This window comes from Girardinichthys multiradiatus, chromosome 15 (genome assembly GCF_021462225.1).
Source record: "Girardinichthys multiradiatus isolate DD_20200921_A chromosome 15, DD_fGirMul_XY1, whole genome shotgun sequence".
In the NCBI taxonomy this organism is placed as follows: Eukaryota; Metazoa; Chordata; class Actinopteri; order Cyprinodontiformes; family Goodeidae; genus Girardinichthys; species Girardinichthys multiradiatus.
In genome coordinates this window covers 28,874,912-28,889,651 of record NC_061808.1, presented here as the reverse complement: position 1 = coordinate 28,889,651, position 14,740 = coordinate 28,874,912, and the positions used below count along the sequence as shown (strand labels likewise).

The window sequence follows — 14,740 nt, the reverse complement described above, 5'->3', positions numbered from 1 at the left end:
GTAAAAATTAACAAATACAACAGTTTGGCCAGAACAAACACTATTCAAGCCTGTGGTTAGAAGATTTGTATTAATTTAAACCGTTTGCTTTCATAATAAGCTAATGAATACGTTTTCAGCAAACATGCTAGAAACACATTTCTTTATTAAGCATCAGCTGCTTTTTATAGTTTGATATATTTGGAAATGGAAATACTTTTAGGGAGTCTTACAATGGGTGTGGTTATATTTGAATGTTATTTTGAGTCTTTTTTTATCACCTTAGGGTGTGGATAATGACCCGACACATTTTGTATGCTGATTTCTGACATGTGACGTTTATTGAGTGGAGAGGTTAATCTGCGGTTTCATTGGTGGGATAAATACTGCTCTACAAATCAACTCCTAAACAAAAGGAGTAATTTAGATGAGTCTGAAGTTCCCGGTTTGGGTCCGGCTGCTGCCACCACCGTTCCGCTCACAGCATCAGACGGGCTGCATTTAGCCGAGCCAAGCGGTCGTTGGTAATCGAATGAATCAAAGCGACCCTAACTCATTTATGACGCTTTCCCGCTCAATTAAAGCTTGCCTTGCTCATCAATATCGCTCCGTCGGCCTCCTTGGATGGTCAGGGAATTCTCATCGAGCTCCTCTCACTGTCTTATCGAGGTCCGATCAAATTTTCGAGGCAGTTCCTCTATTTTTATCCCTCCCTGCTTCTTAAACTGATTTAAGTATTGCATGCAGGAAGGATCAGGATTGATGTCCTTTTTAAGTTTTTATATATGTGCTCCTTTTCTTTTTCAGTTCCTCGCAGTGTGATCCAGAACGGAGCTCGCGTCAGGAGCCAGGCCCTCTTCCCTGTTATCAGACCCCTGCCCGTAAGCCCTGTGGGGAGCAGAACCTCGGCTATAAGGTGGGTCAACTTTGCCCTCAGACTTATAATTAATGTGAACCAAAGAGGGTTTTCCCTGCACAAACAGATTCCACCAAAGACACACCCATACCCACAGAAAAACCAAAACATGCACAGCACATTTTCCATTCATAGTTTACATAATTACATCTTTATTGTCTTCAAAAGTCAGGTTTTCACACGCTCCCTGCTGCTCTGAACATTCGATACAGGTGTGTTTATATAATGCTCTCCCTTCCTAAAAACACCAACAGGTTTATTAGAGGGATAGGCTTTTTGATCCAAAGAACATATGCAGCATGCACGGACATGCACATCCATCACAACAGCATAAGAATATAATGGTCGGCACGGCGTAATGAATTATGGCCGAGGGCTCACTGGAAGTATGCAGTGAATATTTGATCACTGCGAAGGGTGCATGTTTTGCTTATAAGATATTAATATGCGAACTCTCTCATTCTGAAGGAGAGGATGTCTGTGGGACGGGGGCACGATGCTGAAGCTCCTGCTGATTTATGGCTTTACAGGAAACTCCCCCCCCCCACCACCCCCCACCCCTTTAATGCTGAGCACAGCACAGCCCTCTGACTATTAGGGCAAAATATGTGTTGTAGTATGATGCGCAGGGCTTTCAAAAGTATTTACACTCCCTTGAACCTTTCAACATTTTGTCCCAATTAAACTAAAAACTTCATAGTATGTCTTTGGGAATGTATGTGATTGGTCACCATAAAGTCGTGCATAATGGGGACATTTTTTCAAATAAAAACAGTGTGATCTGCATTTGCATTCAGCCTCCTTCACTCTGATACCCCTAAATAAAATTAAGGGCAACTTCAGCTGTCACCTAAATACTTTGTAGCAAAACCCTTTGCTGCAGTTACAGCAGCAGGTGCTTTGAGGTGTGTCTCTCCCAGCTTTACAACCTTAGCTGGTGGATTTGTTTTTCCAAAATAGCTCAAGCTACATCAAATAGGATGGAGAGTGTGAATAAAAATGCTTTTATCCAAACCATTCCATTGTCTCTCTCTCTATGTTTAGTTGTGCTAGAAGGTAAACCCACAAACACCCCCCACCCCCCTGCATTTACTCTCATCCATCTGTCTTTCAACTGTGTCCTGCCTCCCTTTCCCCATGAAGAAAAGTACCTCAGCATTATGCTGCCTACACCATGTTTCACTGTGGGGATGGTGTGCTATAAATGAGCTGTCCTGTGTCAGTCGCGCACACAGTAGCATTTTGCACGTCCCATTTGAGCAGAGCAACTTATTCCACATGTTTGCTACACGCAGGGTTCCTTTGTGGTCTTGAAAACTCTAAAATGTGCTTTTATTATACTCATGGTCTGGGTAAATGTGGGAAAATATAATTGTGTATGGAAAAAGTGTTTGATTTGGACTTGTTTCCTATTTCTGTTTCCCAAATGACATAAATCCAAGATTGCTCAATAAATGTGCTTCATTTTACATTTGATATTGAAGTGATATGTTTTATCTTTGATTTGCCTTGCCACAACTTCATACTTTGGTTTTTGAGTCCCAGATTTAGTGCACACTCATTAAAAAAGGTCAGTTTTACTACTTTTAGGACGCTAGACCAGGAATTCTCAAACCTTTCAGCCTGTGACCCCTAAAATAACAGTGCCAGAGACTGGTGCCCCCCTTAAAATGCATAGAATTTAAGGGTGGCGGTGGCAGAGGGGTAAAACGCAACCCATATTCAGAGGCTTCAGTCCTCCACGCAGGCCAGGCAACCTTTGCTGCATGTTTTCCCCCTCTCTCCACCCCTTTCCTGTCAGCTTACTGTCGCAAAATTAAGAAAAATTGAGCCACTAGTGCTGCAAAAACAAAAAACATAAAAAAAATTTTTTTTTAAATGACATTCGATTATTTAAGTTCATCATATATTATTTTATTTTTTAATGGGACATCTCATGGTACAGGTATTTCATGATAAATTATAATATGTATTTTCACCCTTCTTTGGCTCTCCATACACCTCAGCTGTCACATCTCAATGATTCTGAAAATCATCCCGTGACCCCCACTTGGGGAACCCCTGCTCTAGCCCACCTGAAATGTAGGTTGAATCGGATCTGTGAATATTAAACTGGATCTGGTTAAAATATCGAACAAAACTAAAACTGCTATATTTTGCAACAAAGGTACTAGAGATGAGCCAGTATTAGATTCTCACATTATGATAGCATTGAGTAAAATCAAAATACCAGATTAAAGATTAAAATCAAAAATGTTTAGTTATTAACATTAGTTATTAGCATTACCCACTCTGGAACTTTCGTTGGGATCTCCTTAAAAGTAGGAAGAAGAAACATTATGGTGGAAATTTGTTGCATTTATGAAAACCTTAACTTACTACCTGTAACCAGCCCCTTCCTAAAAGTTACCAGTACGGACAAACTATGGTTTAAAGGATCAGAATGTTCCATGATTTGTGGGACCTACGCAGAAGATCCAATTACTATTAAAGCAGGTAAAAATAATTTTTTTCACACAGATGTCCAGAATGTTACAAAGACATTTAGTGTGGAATGTTGAAGTTAAACCTGTATAGGAAACCGGAAGATGGGTGCAAACTGCAAAAAATATTTGTTCTGTTGAGAGACACTGCTACCTGAGCTGTGGATCACAGCAGCTCCTCAGAAGTTACTATTGAACTCTTTGCTACTTCCTGGATTGAAGCTTCTTGATTTTCTGTTGTTTCATACTGAGATTAAAGGACACACCGTTGGATTCTGTTTCTGAAAGCAGTTGGGTGCATTAGCTTTTACTTATTAACACAAAAAATACATTGTGGTGTCCTACTAAAAAAAATCCTGAAGGATAGATAAACACTTGTAGAGAAAATGTAGAAATGTAGAAATGTAGAAATGTTGAATTCAGTGTTGAATTGTCACCTTGCAGTGTCACAGTTTAGAGTCCTTTTTTGTGCTCAGCAGGTCTCACATTTTAAAGCGAGTGCGTGCCGTACAGAAAGCTCATTGTCATTCGAAATATGCATAGGTGGCAGTCTGACAATGACTGCTGTCCTTTAAAGGGAAAGGCTGACTCCTTTTTTAGAGATTCAAGGTTTTCATTGGACTTGAGAGATGTGCACATCAGGCCCAAGGGGGCTGTTTGGGTGACAGATTACCACCTAACTTTTTTCTGCTTTCCAGCAGCTTCAGTAGAATATCCCTCCAAACTACCTGACTGCAGAAGTAACATTATTCTGTCTTGTTCTGTGTCCTTGCACCATACAGATCATCCCTGGGAGATTATCTTAGCCGGGGAAAGGACAGCCCATCATGCTACTCTCCTCCCCCCTGTGACGAGGACCTCCAGGACGACCACACATACAGCACTGCCAAGTCCCCCAGCAGACTATCCTCCTCCCAGGTCACCGACCCTTCCTCCCCGCTGGAAGACGACGACATCATCGCTGTGGAGATCCAGTCGGACGTTAAGCCTGAGCCCCGGGAGATCCCGCTGGATTCTCACATCGCCACAGCTGCTGCTGCCGCCGCCTACATTTCCCAGCAGCCCTTGCGCGGACAGAGACGCAGCTCAGTGGCTGGAGCCGGGACTCTGCCGGGCAGTAGCCTGCCCTGGACCAAAAGCCGAGCGAGGGGCATTAGCGACACGCTGCCGCTAAAGAAGCGACGTGCGCTGGAGAAGCCACCGGAGAGCGACGACGAGGAGATGAAGGAGGCGGCAGGGTCGCTGCTCCACCTGGCAGGCGTCAGAGCCTGCCTCAACAACATCACAAACCGCGCCGCCAAGGGCCAGAAGGAGCAGAAAGAGACCCTAAGAAACTAAGATCCACAAACACAAATTCAGACAGCTCAAAGCACGCATACACACACATCAACGCACACATGTACACAAATAGGTCAACAGGTAACGTTATTACAGCATTAGTCTCAACAGACACTCGTCATCCCCCTCTATCTATCTGCAGGGCATTAGGTGAATCCTACCTATTTGTGGCAATATCAAAAATCAATGTTTTCCTACATGTTCAGCAACACTAACACCGATGGGTATCTCTCATGTGTCTGTTGTTTTTGTTGTTTAAAAAGGGGATGAAAGCCATAAAAAAGCATGTTTTGTCGCTAATTTGGGCGAGCGGAGGAGCTGTGCTGCACGGCGAGCGGAGGATGGCTGTTTGTCTTACCTGTTTTTGTTTAGTTTTTGGGTTTTTTTTTTTTTTTTGTTTCTTCCACATTGAATCTGTAGCAATCTCTCAGCGATGCCAGCATAGGTGGCGGAGCCCCAGCGCTCCCCCCGGGGGCATCGCTTTCCTACACCCACGAGCACAAACGTGAGACTGTGCCAAAGATATGCGACCAGGTTGCTTCATGTAGCTGATGCGACAGCCTACAAAAAAATTATTTTAAAAAAATTGAGTGAGACAAAGGCATCATAGTAAAGAGCTAAAGAGAGTGACCCTAAGTGTCAAAATAAAACCCAATGTGATGTATATTCATGCACTTAAGATTATTTTATGCCACTTACACAAAAAACATGGTTTATTTCAAGAGCACTCATAGTATTTAAGAATAAATATCTAAAAAAAATGATAATTTTCATGTTTATCACAATAGCGACAGAAAGGAAGCCGGGTCTGAGGCAATATTTCCTTCATTTTGTTGTTCTTGCTGCATAACGTAGACATTGTTCCTGAAACTTGCTCAGTACCTCTGTTCACAAAGATCATAGCTATAACCGGTAGTTGCCACACCTTCCTGTCCATCAGACACTGTCAAAGAACTCTACATGAACTGTGGGGTTAGATCTCCTGTCCGTTGTGTGTGTCTAACCCGCTCACTCTACCCTCATAAAGATATAAGCAATTTGTTCCACGCGGACAACTCTGTACAAAGGTTAGAAAATATTTTATTTTTTTTCCTTTTTCTTAATTGAAGCAATTTGACCTGCAGGACTTTCTCAGTTATATTGCATGGGTGCTTGTAAATAAGATGAGAAGCAAAATCTTTTTTATTCAAAGATTCATGTAAGATAAACAATGTATTTAGCATGAAGCATGACTTATTTTCATATAAACCTTGATCCTAGAGGAAAGGAAAAAAAAAACATGTTTTTCCGCCAATTCTTATACCTGTGATTACTATGGAGTTTTGTTTTGTTTGTTTTTTTAAATCCGCTTTTCTTTTTCTTTGGAGTGGGCTTTCAGTGGCATGTCTTCAGGCAGGAACGTAGTAGAGCACTCTGCAATTAGAGACCGCCACCCCCTTTGAGGGTGAAACCTCTAGGCTTTGGGTTTAATCCAGGAGGAGCATCTCTTTGGGGGTGTGGGGTGGGCTTCCATCTACTTCAGCCTACATGTTTTTGTAGGTTTTCTTTCTTTCAGCATTTTAGTTTTCTATTTTTTTGGAGTGGGCTTTCAAAGACACGTTTGAAAGCCCAAACCCCACCCCCAACCCCCTCCCCAGGGGTGCTAACGCTAATCTTTGGGTTCTGACTAGCAGTATATCCTCTTTTGGGGAGGGTGGGCTTCCGTCTTGCTCTGCCTGATTTTGTTTCTTGTTTTTTTATTTTTATTTTTCTTGTAGGTGTTCAGTGTTACCCCCCTGGTGTCACTTCAGTACATGTCTGTGGAGTGTGTGAGTTAGTGTGTCCAAGAACACACGCACCCTTTAACGTTGTGCCTGCCTCCCTGCTTGCCCTCAGTCGCTCTATTTACACAGCAGAGTGCCACTTATATTTATTTATAACAGTATTGTTTTTGTTAGATTTTTTTTTTTCCACCGTGTAGATGTACATGTGTCCTCAACTTTCCATTGACATTGTTCTGTGTAAATGTATGAATCAGTTGGCCATAGAAAACTGTCGATTTCCTAAAAAAAAAAAAACTACCTTGCAGGGAATAGAGAAAAAGAAATATTTGTTTTCTAATTTAAATACAGTATTTTAAACCCTTTGATTAAAAGAGGAGAGGTTTGCCATTGTAGAGGGAAAACACAGTAGTGAATGTCAAAGGGCATATATTGCCATTTTTGCAACTTTTCCTTCTCATCTGTATGCAGACTTGCAGCTCATGATATTTAAAGACAAAATCAAGAAATTTGTAAAGATTCTAAAAGGAAAACATTGAAGATGCAGCCAAACGTTCCCGAAGAGTAACGCCAAACACAGGCATCAATGTATAACACAATCCCACCAAAGGCAAATGTAGTGATAGCAAAGTCTCCAGCTCAAGTTCTTAAAGTGAAAAGTACATTTAATCCAGTGAGGAGGAGGAAGTCAGGAGGAATATTGTCTGAGAGCTAGGGCTTAGAGACCTAACAAACCGGCAATCTAGGGAGGGGTTTAAAACAGTCTGTCACAAGCCCAGTAGGCCTGTAGTTCACCACAATGGTGAATGAGAGCTGGTGACAAAAACTGTTGCTAATAAAACAATTCAGGTGAGTATTTTTTTTTTCCCTCCGTGTCTGTTCACCATTGTTAATCTGACGTGCACAGGCGTGTGTTAGCAGGTTCCACCCAACAACTTTGTCCCCACATTAGCTAGCTGCTCATGCAGTGTTGGTGAAAGTCTCTCTTTTCTTCATACAATCAGTCCACAACAGCAATGTAGCAAAACTAAAATTTAATAACTTTGCTTTATTTCCCTAAAAAAAAACAAAAAAACATGCTGTTTCGTCCTAAACGTATTTTTAAGCTTATGTTACAAATGTAGGCGATGAAAGAGAAGTTAAAATCCTGATATACGTTAAGTTAATGAGTCTCTTCTTTGTTTGGCTCAGACATGGAGAAAGAAATTTGGTCACAGAAAAGGCTAGTTATCATGGATTAATACACTTTTCCACTATGGTTATTGATCACAATTTGTAGACATCAGCAGGTGTTTTGTACTGACAGGAAACAGAAAAAAAGTATAAAACAAAGCATTTTCTTCTGTGACACTTTATGCTCACAAACAACAGTAAGCTGCTGTTGACTCTGCTTGAGCTATGTGGCGTAGCCATTGCATGAACTGTGTTTTTTTCCTCTGCTCTCAGTTTTGGGTTGTTCCTTCCCTTAAATCAGAGATATCAATAGTTCATAATCCTTGGACAAAAAGTGTTTCCAACAATGACTTTTACAAAAGTGTTCACTTCATCATATTGGCAAAAAACAATGGACAAGCCAATTAAGATTAATTTATGTTTCATTCTTCTAACATTTCAAAGTTTTTAAAGTATATAAATAATGATAATATTTGCCTTTTAATAGTCGTTTAATCAGAAATAGTGTAAAACATTGAAGAGGAGCGTGTCAAAAGTGCACATTTTCTTTTGTCTGAGGAGATGCAGCTGAGGCTGTTTAGCAGTCAGTTAGTTTTCTTTGAGCTGAATAGACACTGAGCCAATATCAGCAGGCCGAGCAGGAAAAACAAATGGATGTCCCATCCACCGGTACGCTCCTTTGCCACCTGTAGCATGCATCACTGGCTTTCCATTCCGCGTATATGGAAAAAGGCTAAGAGGAGACGCTGTCGGGGTGTCTCGTTGTGTGCCATCTGTCTCCCATCTGATATCTGTCTGAGTGCTCCCACGGCCCTGGTGGATCACACAGCTGTATTTGATGTAACAGCCCCACTCTTGCAGTAACAAGTAACCTGCTCACATGGCAAGTAAAAAAGGAGGGTATGTTGATTTAACAACCACTTTTTTTCAGCGCGACCCGCTCTGTGGCATGTAGTAAAGGTGAACTCTGGCCTTTAGGTCCTGGAAAAACGTCGAATTTATTATTTCAGCAAAGAAAATGCACATCACTGCCTGAAATGGCTCTCAAGACAAGTGTTTTCTTTTAAAACCTTCCAAACAAAACCCATTAATAAAGACAATTCATTGCAATTTTAGTTTTTACTTGTGTTTTTATTCAGTTGTTTTTATTTGTGTTGCTGACAAAATTCCTTACAATACTGACATTGTTTCTGTAGACTGTCTGAGCTGAATCCTGGAAAGCCATAGGTTCCAGATGTCAAAAGTCAAAGCTGTCAGTGATCTGCGAGATGTGATTCGGAGTACACCCAGGTGTTGGTTCATTTTTTTTTTTTTTTATCTCAGTAAGTGTTCAGTTTTCTCCTTATCGTGCAATCATGTTGCCAAAGAATGATTTCAAGACCTACTTCATCACTACATGTAAATATCAACGTTGTCCAATGCCGTGGCAAAAAATATATAAATGTTGTTTTCTTTTCTTTGTTGTTTTGTTTTCCATTTTCTGAGAAACTACAATGATGTTTATGTGATGTATTGTCTTCCAGTTGGTTGCAATAATAAAAAATATGAGTTGCAGAGGAGAAGTTGGACTGTTTATTTCTCACTGAATGATAAAAAGAAGGAACTTAGAAAGGATGCAGTCCCTTACAAAAGTATTTATGCCCTTTGAACCTTTTCACATTTTGTCATGTTACAACCGCAAAGTTTGTTTTATTGGGATTTTATGTGATAGCCTAATACGGAAGTTTGTAACTGAAATGGCAGGAAGATCATACATGGTTTTCAAAATATTTCACAATCATCTGAAAAGTGTGGCTTGCATTTGCACATCTACAAACTGACACTTTAGCCCATCCCTCTTTGTTAGATAGTTAAAGTCAAATTGGATGGCTGTGAGCGTCAGTTTTCAGGTTTCGCCACAGATTTTCCTCGCTAAAGAGAAGCATACACACAGCATGATGCTGCCACTACTACCTTTCACTGTCTAAATGGTATTTTCAGGGTAATATCCAGTGTCAGCTTTCCACTACACATACAGTTTTGCATTTAGAAAATAAAGTGTTGATTTTTTTGTCTGATTTATTTGACCAGAGCATCTTCTTCTACATGTTGGTTGTTTCCCCTGTGTGGCCTGTGGCATACTGCAATCAAGACTTTCTATGGCTTATTTAAACAATGGCTTTCTTCTGCAAAGGCCGGATTTGTTGAGTGCACAATATTCGTAGTCATGTCAGCAGATTCTCCCACTTGAGCTGTAAATCTCTGCAGCTCCTCTAGAGTTACAGTGGGCTTTTTGACCGCTTCCTTGAATAATGCTCCTTAGTGTGCAGTTGTTCCAGCAGTGCTCTTTAAGAAGTCCAAAGCTGAGGATTTAGTTTTATATTATTGCGTTAAACCTCTCCACAACTCTCTCCCTGACCTGCTGTGTTCCTTGAATTTCGAGCTTTTTGTGTGCTTTTAATGAGAGTACCAGGTAGGACTCCACTTACTAACTAGGTGATTGGTTACATTGCATTTTATTTAGGAGTATCATATTAAAGGGAGCTGGAGATTAATGTGTGCCACACTCATATTCTTATTTATAAAAAAGCTTTTAAAAATGACATACAGTGCCTTGCGAAAGTACTCGGCCCCCTTGAACTTTTCAACCTCTTGCCACATTTCAGGCTTCAAACATAAAGACATAAAATTCAACTTTTTGGGAAGAATCAACAACAAGTGGGACACAATCATGAAGTGGAATGAAATTGATTGGATGTGTCAAACTGTTTTAACAAATAAAAAGCTGAAAAGTGGGGCGTGCAATATTATTCGGCCCCTTTACTTTCAGTGCAGCAAACTCACTCCAGAAGTTCAGTGAGGATCTCTGAATGATTGAATGTTGTCCCAAATGACTGATGATGATAAATAGAATCCACCTGTGTGTAATCAAGTCTCTGTATAAATGCACCTGCTCTGTGATAGTCTCAGGGTTCTGTTCAAAGCGCAGAGAGCATCATGAAGACCAAGGAACACACCAGGCAGGTCTGAGATACTGTTGTGGAAACGTTTAAAGCTGGATTTGGATACAAAAAGATTTCCCAAGCTTTAAACATCCCAAGGAGCACTGTGCAAGCAATCATATTGAAATGGAAGGAGTATCAGACCACTGCAAATCTACCAAGACCCGGTCGTCCCTCTAAACTTTCATCTCGAACAAGGAGAAGACTGATCAGAGATGCAGCCAAGAGGCCCATGATCACTCTGGATGAACTGCAGAGATCTATAGCTGAGGTGGGAGAGTCTGTCCATAGGACAACAATCAGTCATACACTGCACAAATCTGGCCTTTATGGAAGAGTGGCAAGAAGAAAGCCATTTCTCAAAGATATCCATAAAAAGTCTAGTTTAAAGCCACCTGGAGACACACCAAACATGTGGAAGAAGGTGCTCTGGTCAGATGAAACCAAAATCCAACTGTTTGGCCACAATGCAAAATGATATGTTTGGTGTAAAAGCAACACAGCTCATCACCCTGAACACACCATCCCCACTGTCAAACATGGTGGTGGCAGCATCATCGTTTGGGCCTGCTTTTCGTCAGCAGGGACAGGGAAGATGGTCAAAATTGATGGGAAGATGGATGGGTCCAAATACAGGACCATTCTGGAAGAAAACCTGTTGGAGTCTGCAAGAGACCTGAGACTGGGATGGAGATTTATCTTCCAACAAGACAATGATCCAAAACATAAAGCCAAATCTACAATGGAATGGTTCACAAATAAACGTATCCAGGTGTTGGAATGGCCAAGTCAAAGTCCAGACCAATCCAATTGAGAATCTGTGGAAAGAGCTGAAGACTGCTGTTCATGAACGCTCTCCATCCAACCTCACTGAGCTCCAGCTGTTTTACAAGGAAGAATGGGCAAGAATTTCAGTCTCTCGATGTGCAAAACTGATAGAGACAAACCCCAAGCGACTTGCAGCTGTAATTGCAGCAAAGGGTGGCGCTACAAAGTATTACGCAAGGGGTCCGAATAATATTGCACGCCCCACTTTTCAGTTTTTTATTTGTTAAACAAGTTTGACACATCCAATAAATTTCATTCCACTTCATGATTGTGTCCCACTTGTTGATTCTTCACAAAAAATTAGAATTTTATATCTTTATGTTTGAAGCCTGAAATGTGGCAAGAGGTTGAAAAGTTCAAGGGGGCCGAATACTTTCTCAAGGCTCTGTATTCTTTTCCTTCCAGTGCTGTAATAGACACTACATACTGCTGGTCCATCACACAAAATCTGAATAAAATAACAGGACGTTTGTGGTTGAATCATGACAAAATGTGATGGGGGAGTGAATACTTTTTTAAAGCATTGTATACTCTACCATATTTTGGCTACTTGAGGGTAATTTCATCGAGCTGACCGAGACACTGTGTATATTGGGTCTCATTTAACCATTTTCCTCTCCAAGTCTGACGTTAAATATAGTCCCCCCTTCTCTCTTTCTTACTCTTCCCTTCTTCACACCACTTCCCACACTGCACAATAACCCCTATTTCCTGCCACAGGGCTGGCTTTGTGAGACATGAGAACTCTTTAATTTGCTCTCAAGCCTGACCCCAATCATTAACCTCACATATTCCCATCAACAAGGGTCTTATCATAACCACAGCCCTTATTCCGGTTAATTATTCATTTACCTCCTCTCTAATCGTTTAGGTTCAATACATACGATTACAGTCAAACTCGCCCCCCACCCCCACCTCAGGGAGAAAGAAACAGTTAAGAGTACCAAAGAGTTCCTCAACGCCTTATCAGTCTAAGCGGTGCCATTTCAGAGTCGTGTGGTTGTGGAAGCCCATTCATAATTGAAGCAGAGAGACCAGCGGCTTAATCTTGAGCCACTGTGCAGCACGCTCCCACCACAACACTACTGGAGCCAGCAGCTCCTCTGTTGCTATGCAACTATAGCAAAGAAGAACAGAGGTGCGGGGAGGACGAGGAGGAAAAAGTGTACGTTCTCAACATCTTTGGAGGGCATCGTGCTACTCGGATACAACCATGGTCACCTTTTTGTGCTTGATTGCATCACAAACCCTCACAACATGAGTCACATGGCTTCCAAACATGTTTCACCCATTCCTTGTAGAGCCCCAAATTTTAAGAGCAGTCAGAAAGGCCAGTAAGATAAATTCAGAGAACATGAATGACCTTCTGTTTTAAAAGGGTGCCACGCAGGATGCGTCAGGTGGGTTCCTACAGAGTGTGTAGCGTCTTTCCCGCTCCTCATCATCCATAACCATAGAATGACCAGCGAAGCAAGTTTCCATGGAGACTGAAGTGGAGGTTACGTTCTCCTGTCTGTTCAGATTTATAGCAAGCCTATTTATTGTTGTTGGAAATTTCCTCAAACACACGTGTGGATGCATGAAGATCATGTCGAATTTCACATTTTTTCTTTTTTATTAATGAATACCATTTAAAATAGTTGGATGCTATGAAAGTGCAGATTATGTGTCCTGGAATTGGAGAGATGCTGTCCAACTTTTGCGTGGTGTGAACGCCCTCTGGTGGCAGCATGATATAACTACATGAAAATTGACAAGCAAGCAAGGACACAGCTAAGAAATGCTGGCATTGAAGTACAGGTCCTTCTCAAAATATTAGCATATTGTGATAAAGTTCATTATTTTCCATAATGTCATGATGAAAATGTAACATTCATATATTTTAGATTCATTGCACACTAACTGAAATATTTCAGGTCTTTTATTGTCTTAATACGGATGATTTTGGCATACAGCTCATGAAAACCCAAAATTCCTATCTCACAAAATTAGCATATCATTAAAAGAGTCTCTAAACGAGCTATGAACCTAATCATCTGAATCAACGAGTTAACTCTAAACACCTGCAAAAGATTCCTGAGGCCTTTAAAACTCCCAGCCTGGTTCATCACTCAAAACCCCAATCATGGGTAAGACTGCCGACCTGACTGCTGTCCAGAAGGCCACTATTGACACCCTCAAGCAAGAGGGTAAGACACAGAAAGAAATTTCTGAACGAATAGGCTGTTCCCAGAGTGCTGTATCAAGGCACCTCAGTGGGAAGTCTGTGGGAAGGAAAAAGTGTGGCAGAAAACGCTGCACAACGAGAAGAGGTGACCGGACCCTGAGGAAGATTGTGGAGAAGGGCCGATTCCAGACCTTGGGGGACCTGCGGAAGCAGTGGACTGAGTCTGGAGTAGAAACATCCAGAGCCACCGTGCACAGGCGTGTGCAGGAAATGGGCTACAGGTGCCACATTCCCCAGGTCAAGCCACTTTTGAACCAGAAACAGCGGCAGAAGCGCCTGACCTGGGCTACAGAGAAGCAGCACTGGACTGTTGCTCAGTGGTCCAAAGTACTTTTTTCGGATGAAAGCAAATTCTGCATGTCATTCGGAAATCAAGGTGTCAGAGTCTTGAGGAAGACTGGGGAGAAGGAAATGCCAAAATGCCAGAAGTCCAGTGTCAAGTACCCACAGTCAGTGATGGTCTGGGGTGCCGTGTCAGCTGCTGGTGTTGGTCCACTGTGTTTTATCAAGGGCAGGGTCAATGCAGCTAGCTATCAGGAGATTTTGGAGCACTTCATGCTTCCATCTGCTGAAAAGCTTTATGGAGATGAAGATTTCATTTTTCAGCACGACCTGGCACCTGCTCACAGTGCCAAAACCACTGGTAAATGGTTTACTGACCATGGTATCACTGTGCTCAATTGGCCTGCCAACTCTCCTGACCTGAACCCCATAGAGAATCTGTGGGATATTGTGAAGAGAACGTTGAGAGACTCAAGACCCAACACTCTGGATGAGCTAAAGGCCGCTATCGAAGCATCCTGGGCCTCCATAAGACCTCAGCAGTGCCACAGGCTGATTGCCTCCATGCCACGCCGCATTGAAGCAGTCATTTCTGCAAAAGGATTCCCGACCAAGTATTGAGTGCATAACTGTACATGATTATTTGAAGGTTGACGTTTTTTGTATTAAAAACACTTTTCTTTTATTGGTCGGATGAAATATGCTAATTTTGTGAGGTAGGAATTTTGGGTTTTCATGAGCTGTATGCCAAAATCATCCATATTAAGACAATA

The 14,740-nt window shown here is 41.6% G+C and overlaps 1 protein-coding gene across 1 annotated transcript in view; it reads left to right on the top strand.

The window, feature by feature from the left end:
- Positions 1–9,203, top strand: part of LOC124881826 (forkhead box protein N3-like) — a 111,112-nt gene extending 101,909 nt beyond the window's left edge. Inside the window, exons 5-6 of the mRNA XM_047387648.1 lie at positions 787–895; positions 4,161–9,203. Coding sequence (XP_047243604.1) covers positions 787–895; positions 4,161–4,716 — 665 coding nt within the window. The 3' untranslated portion in view covers positions 4,717–9,203. The remainder of the gene's footprint in view (positions 1–786; positions 896–4,160) is intronic.
- The last annotated feature ends 5,537 nt before the right edge of the window (positions 9,204–14,740 follow it).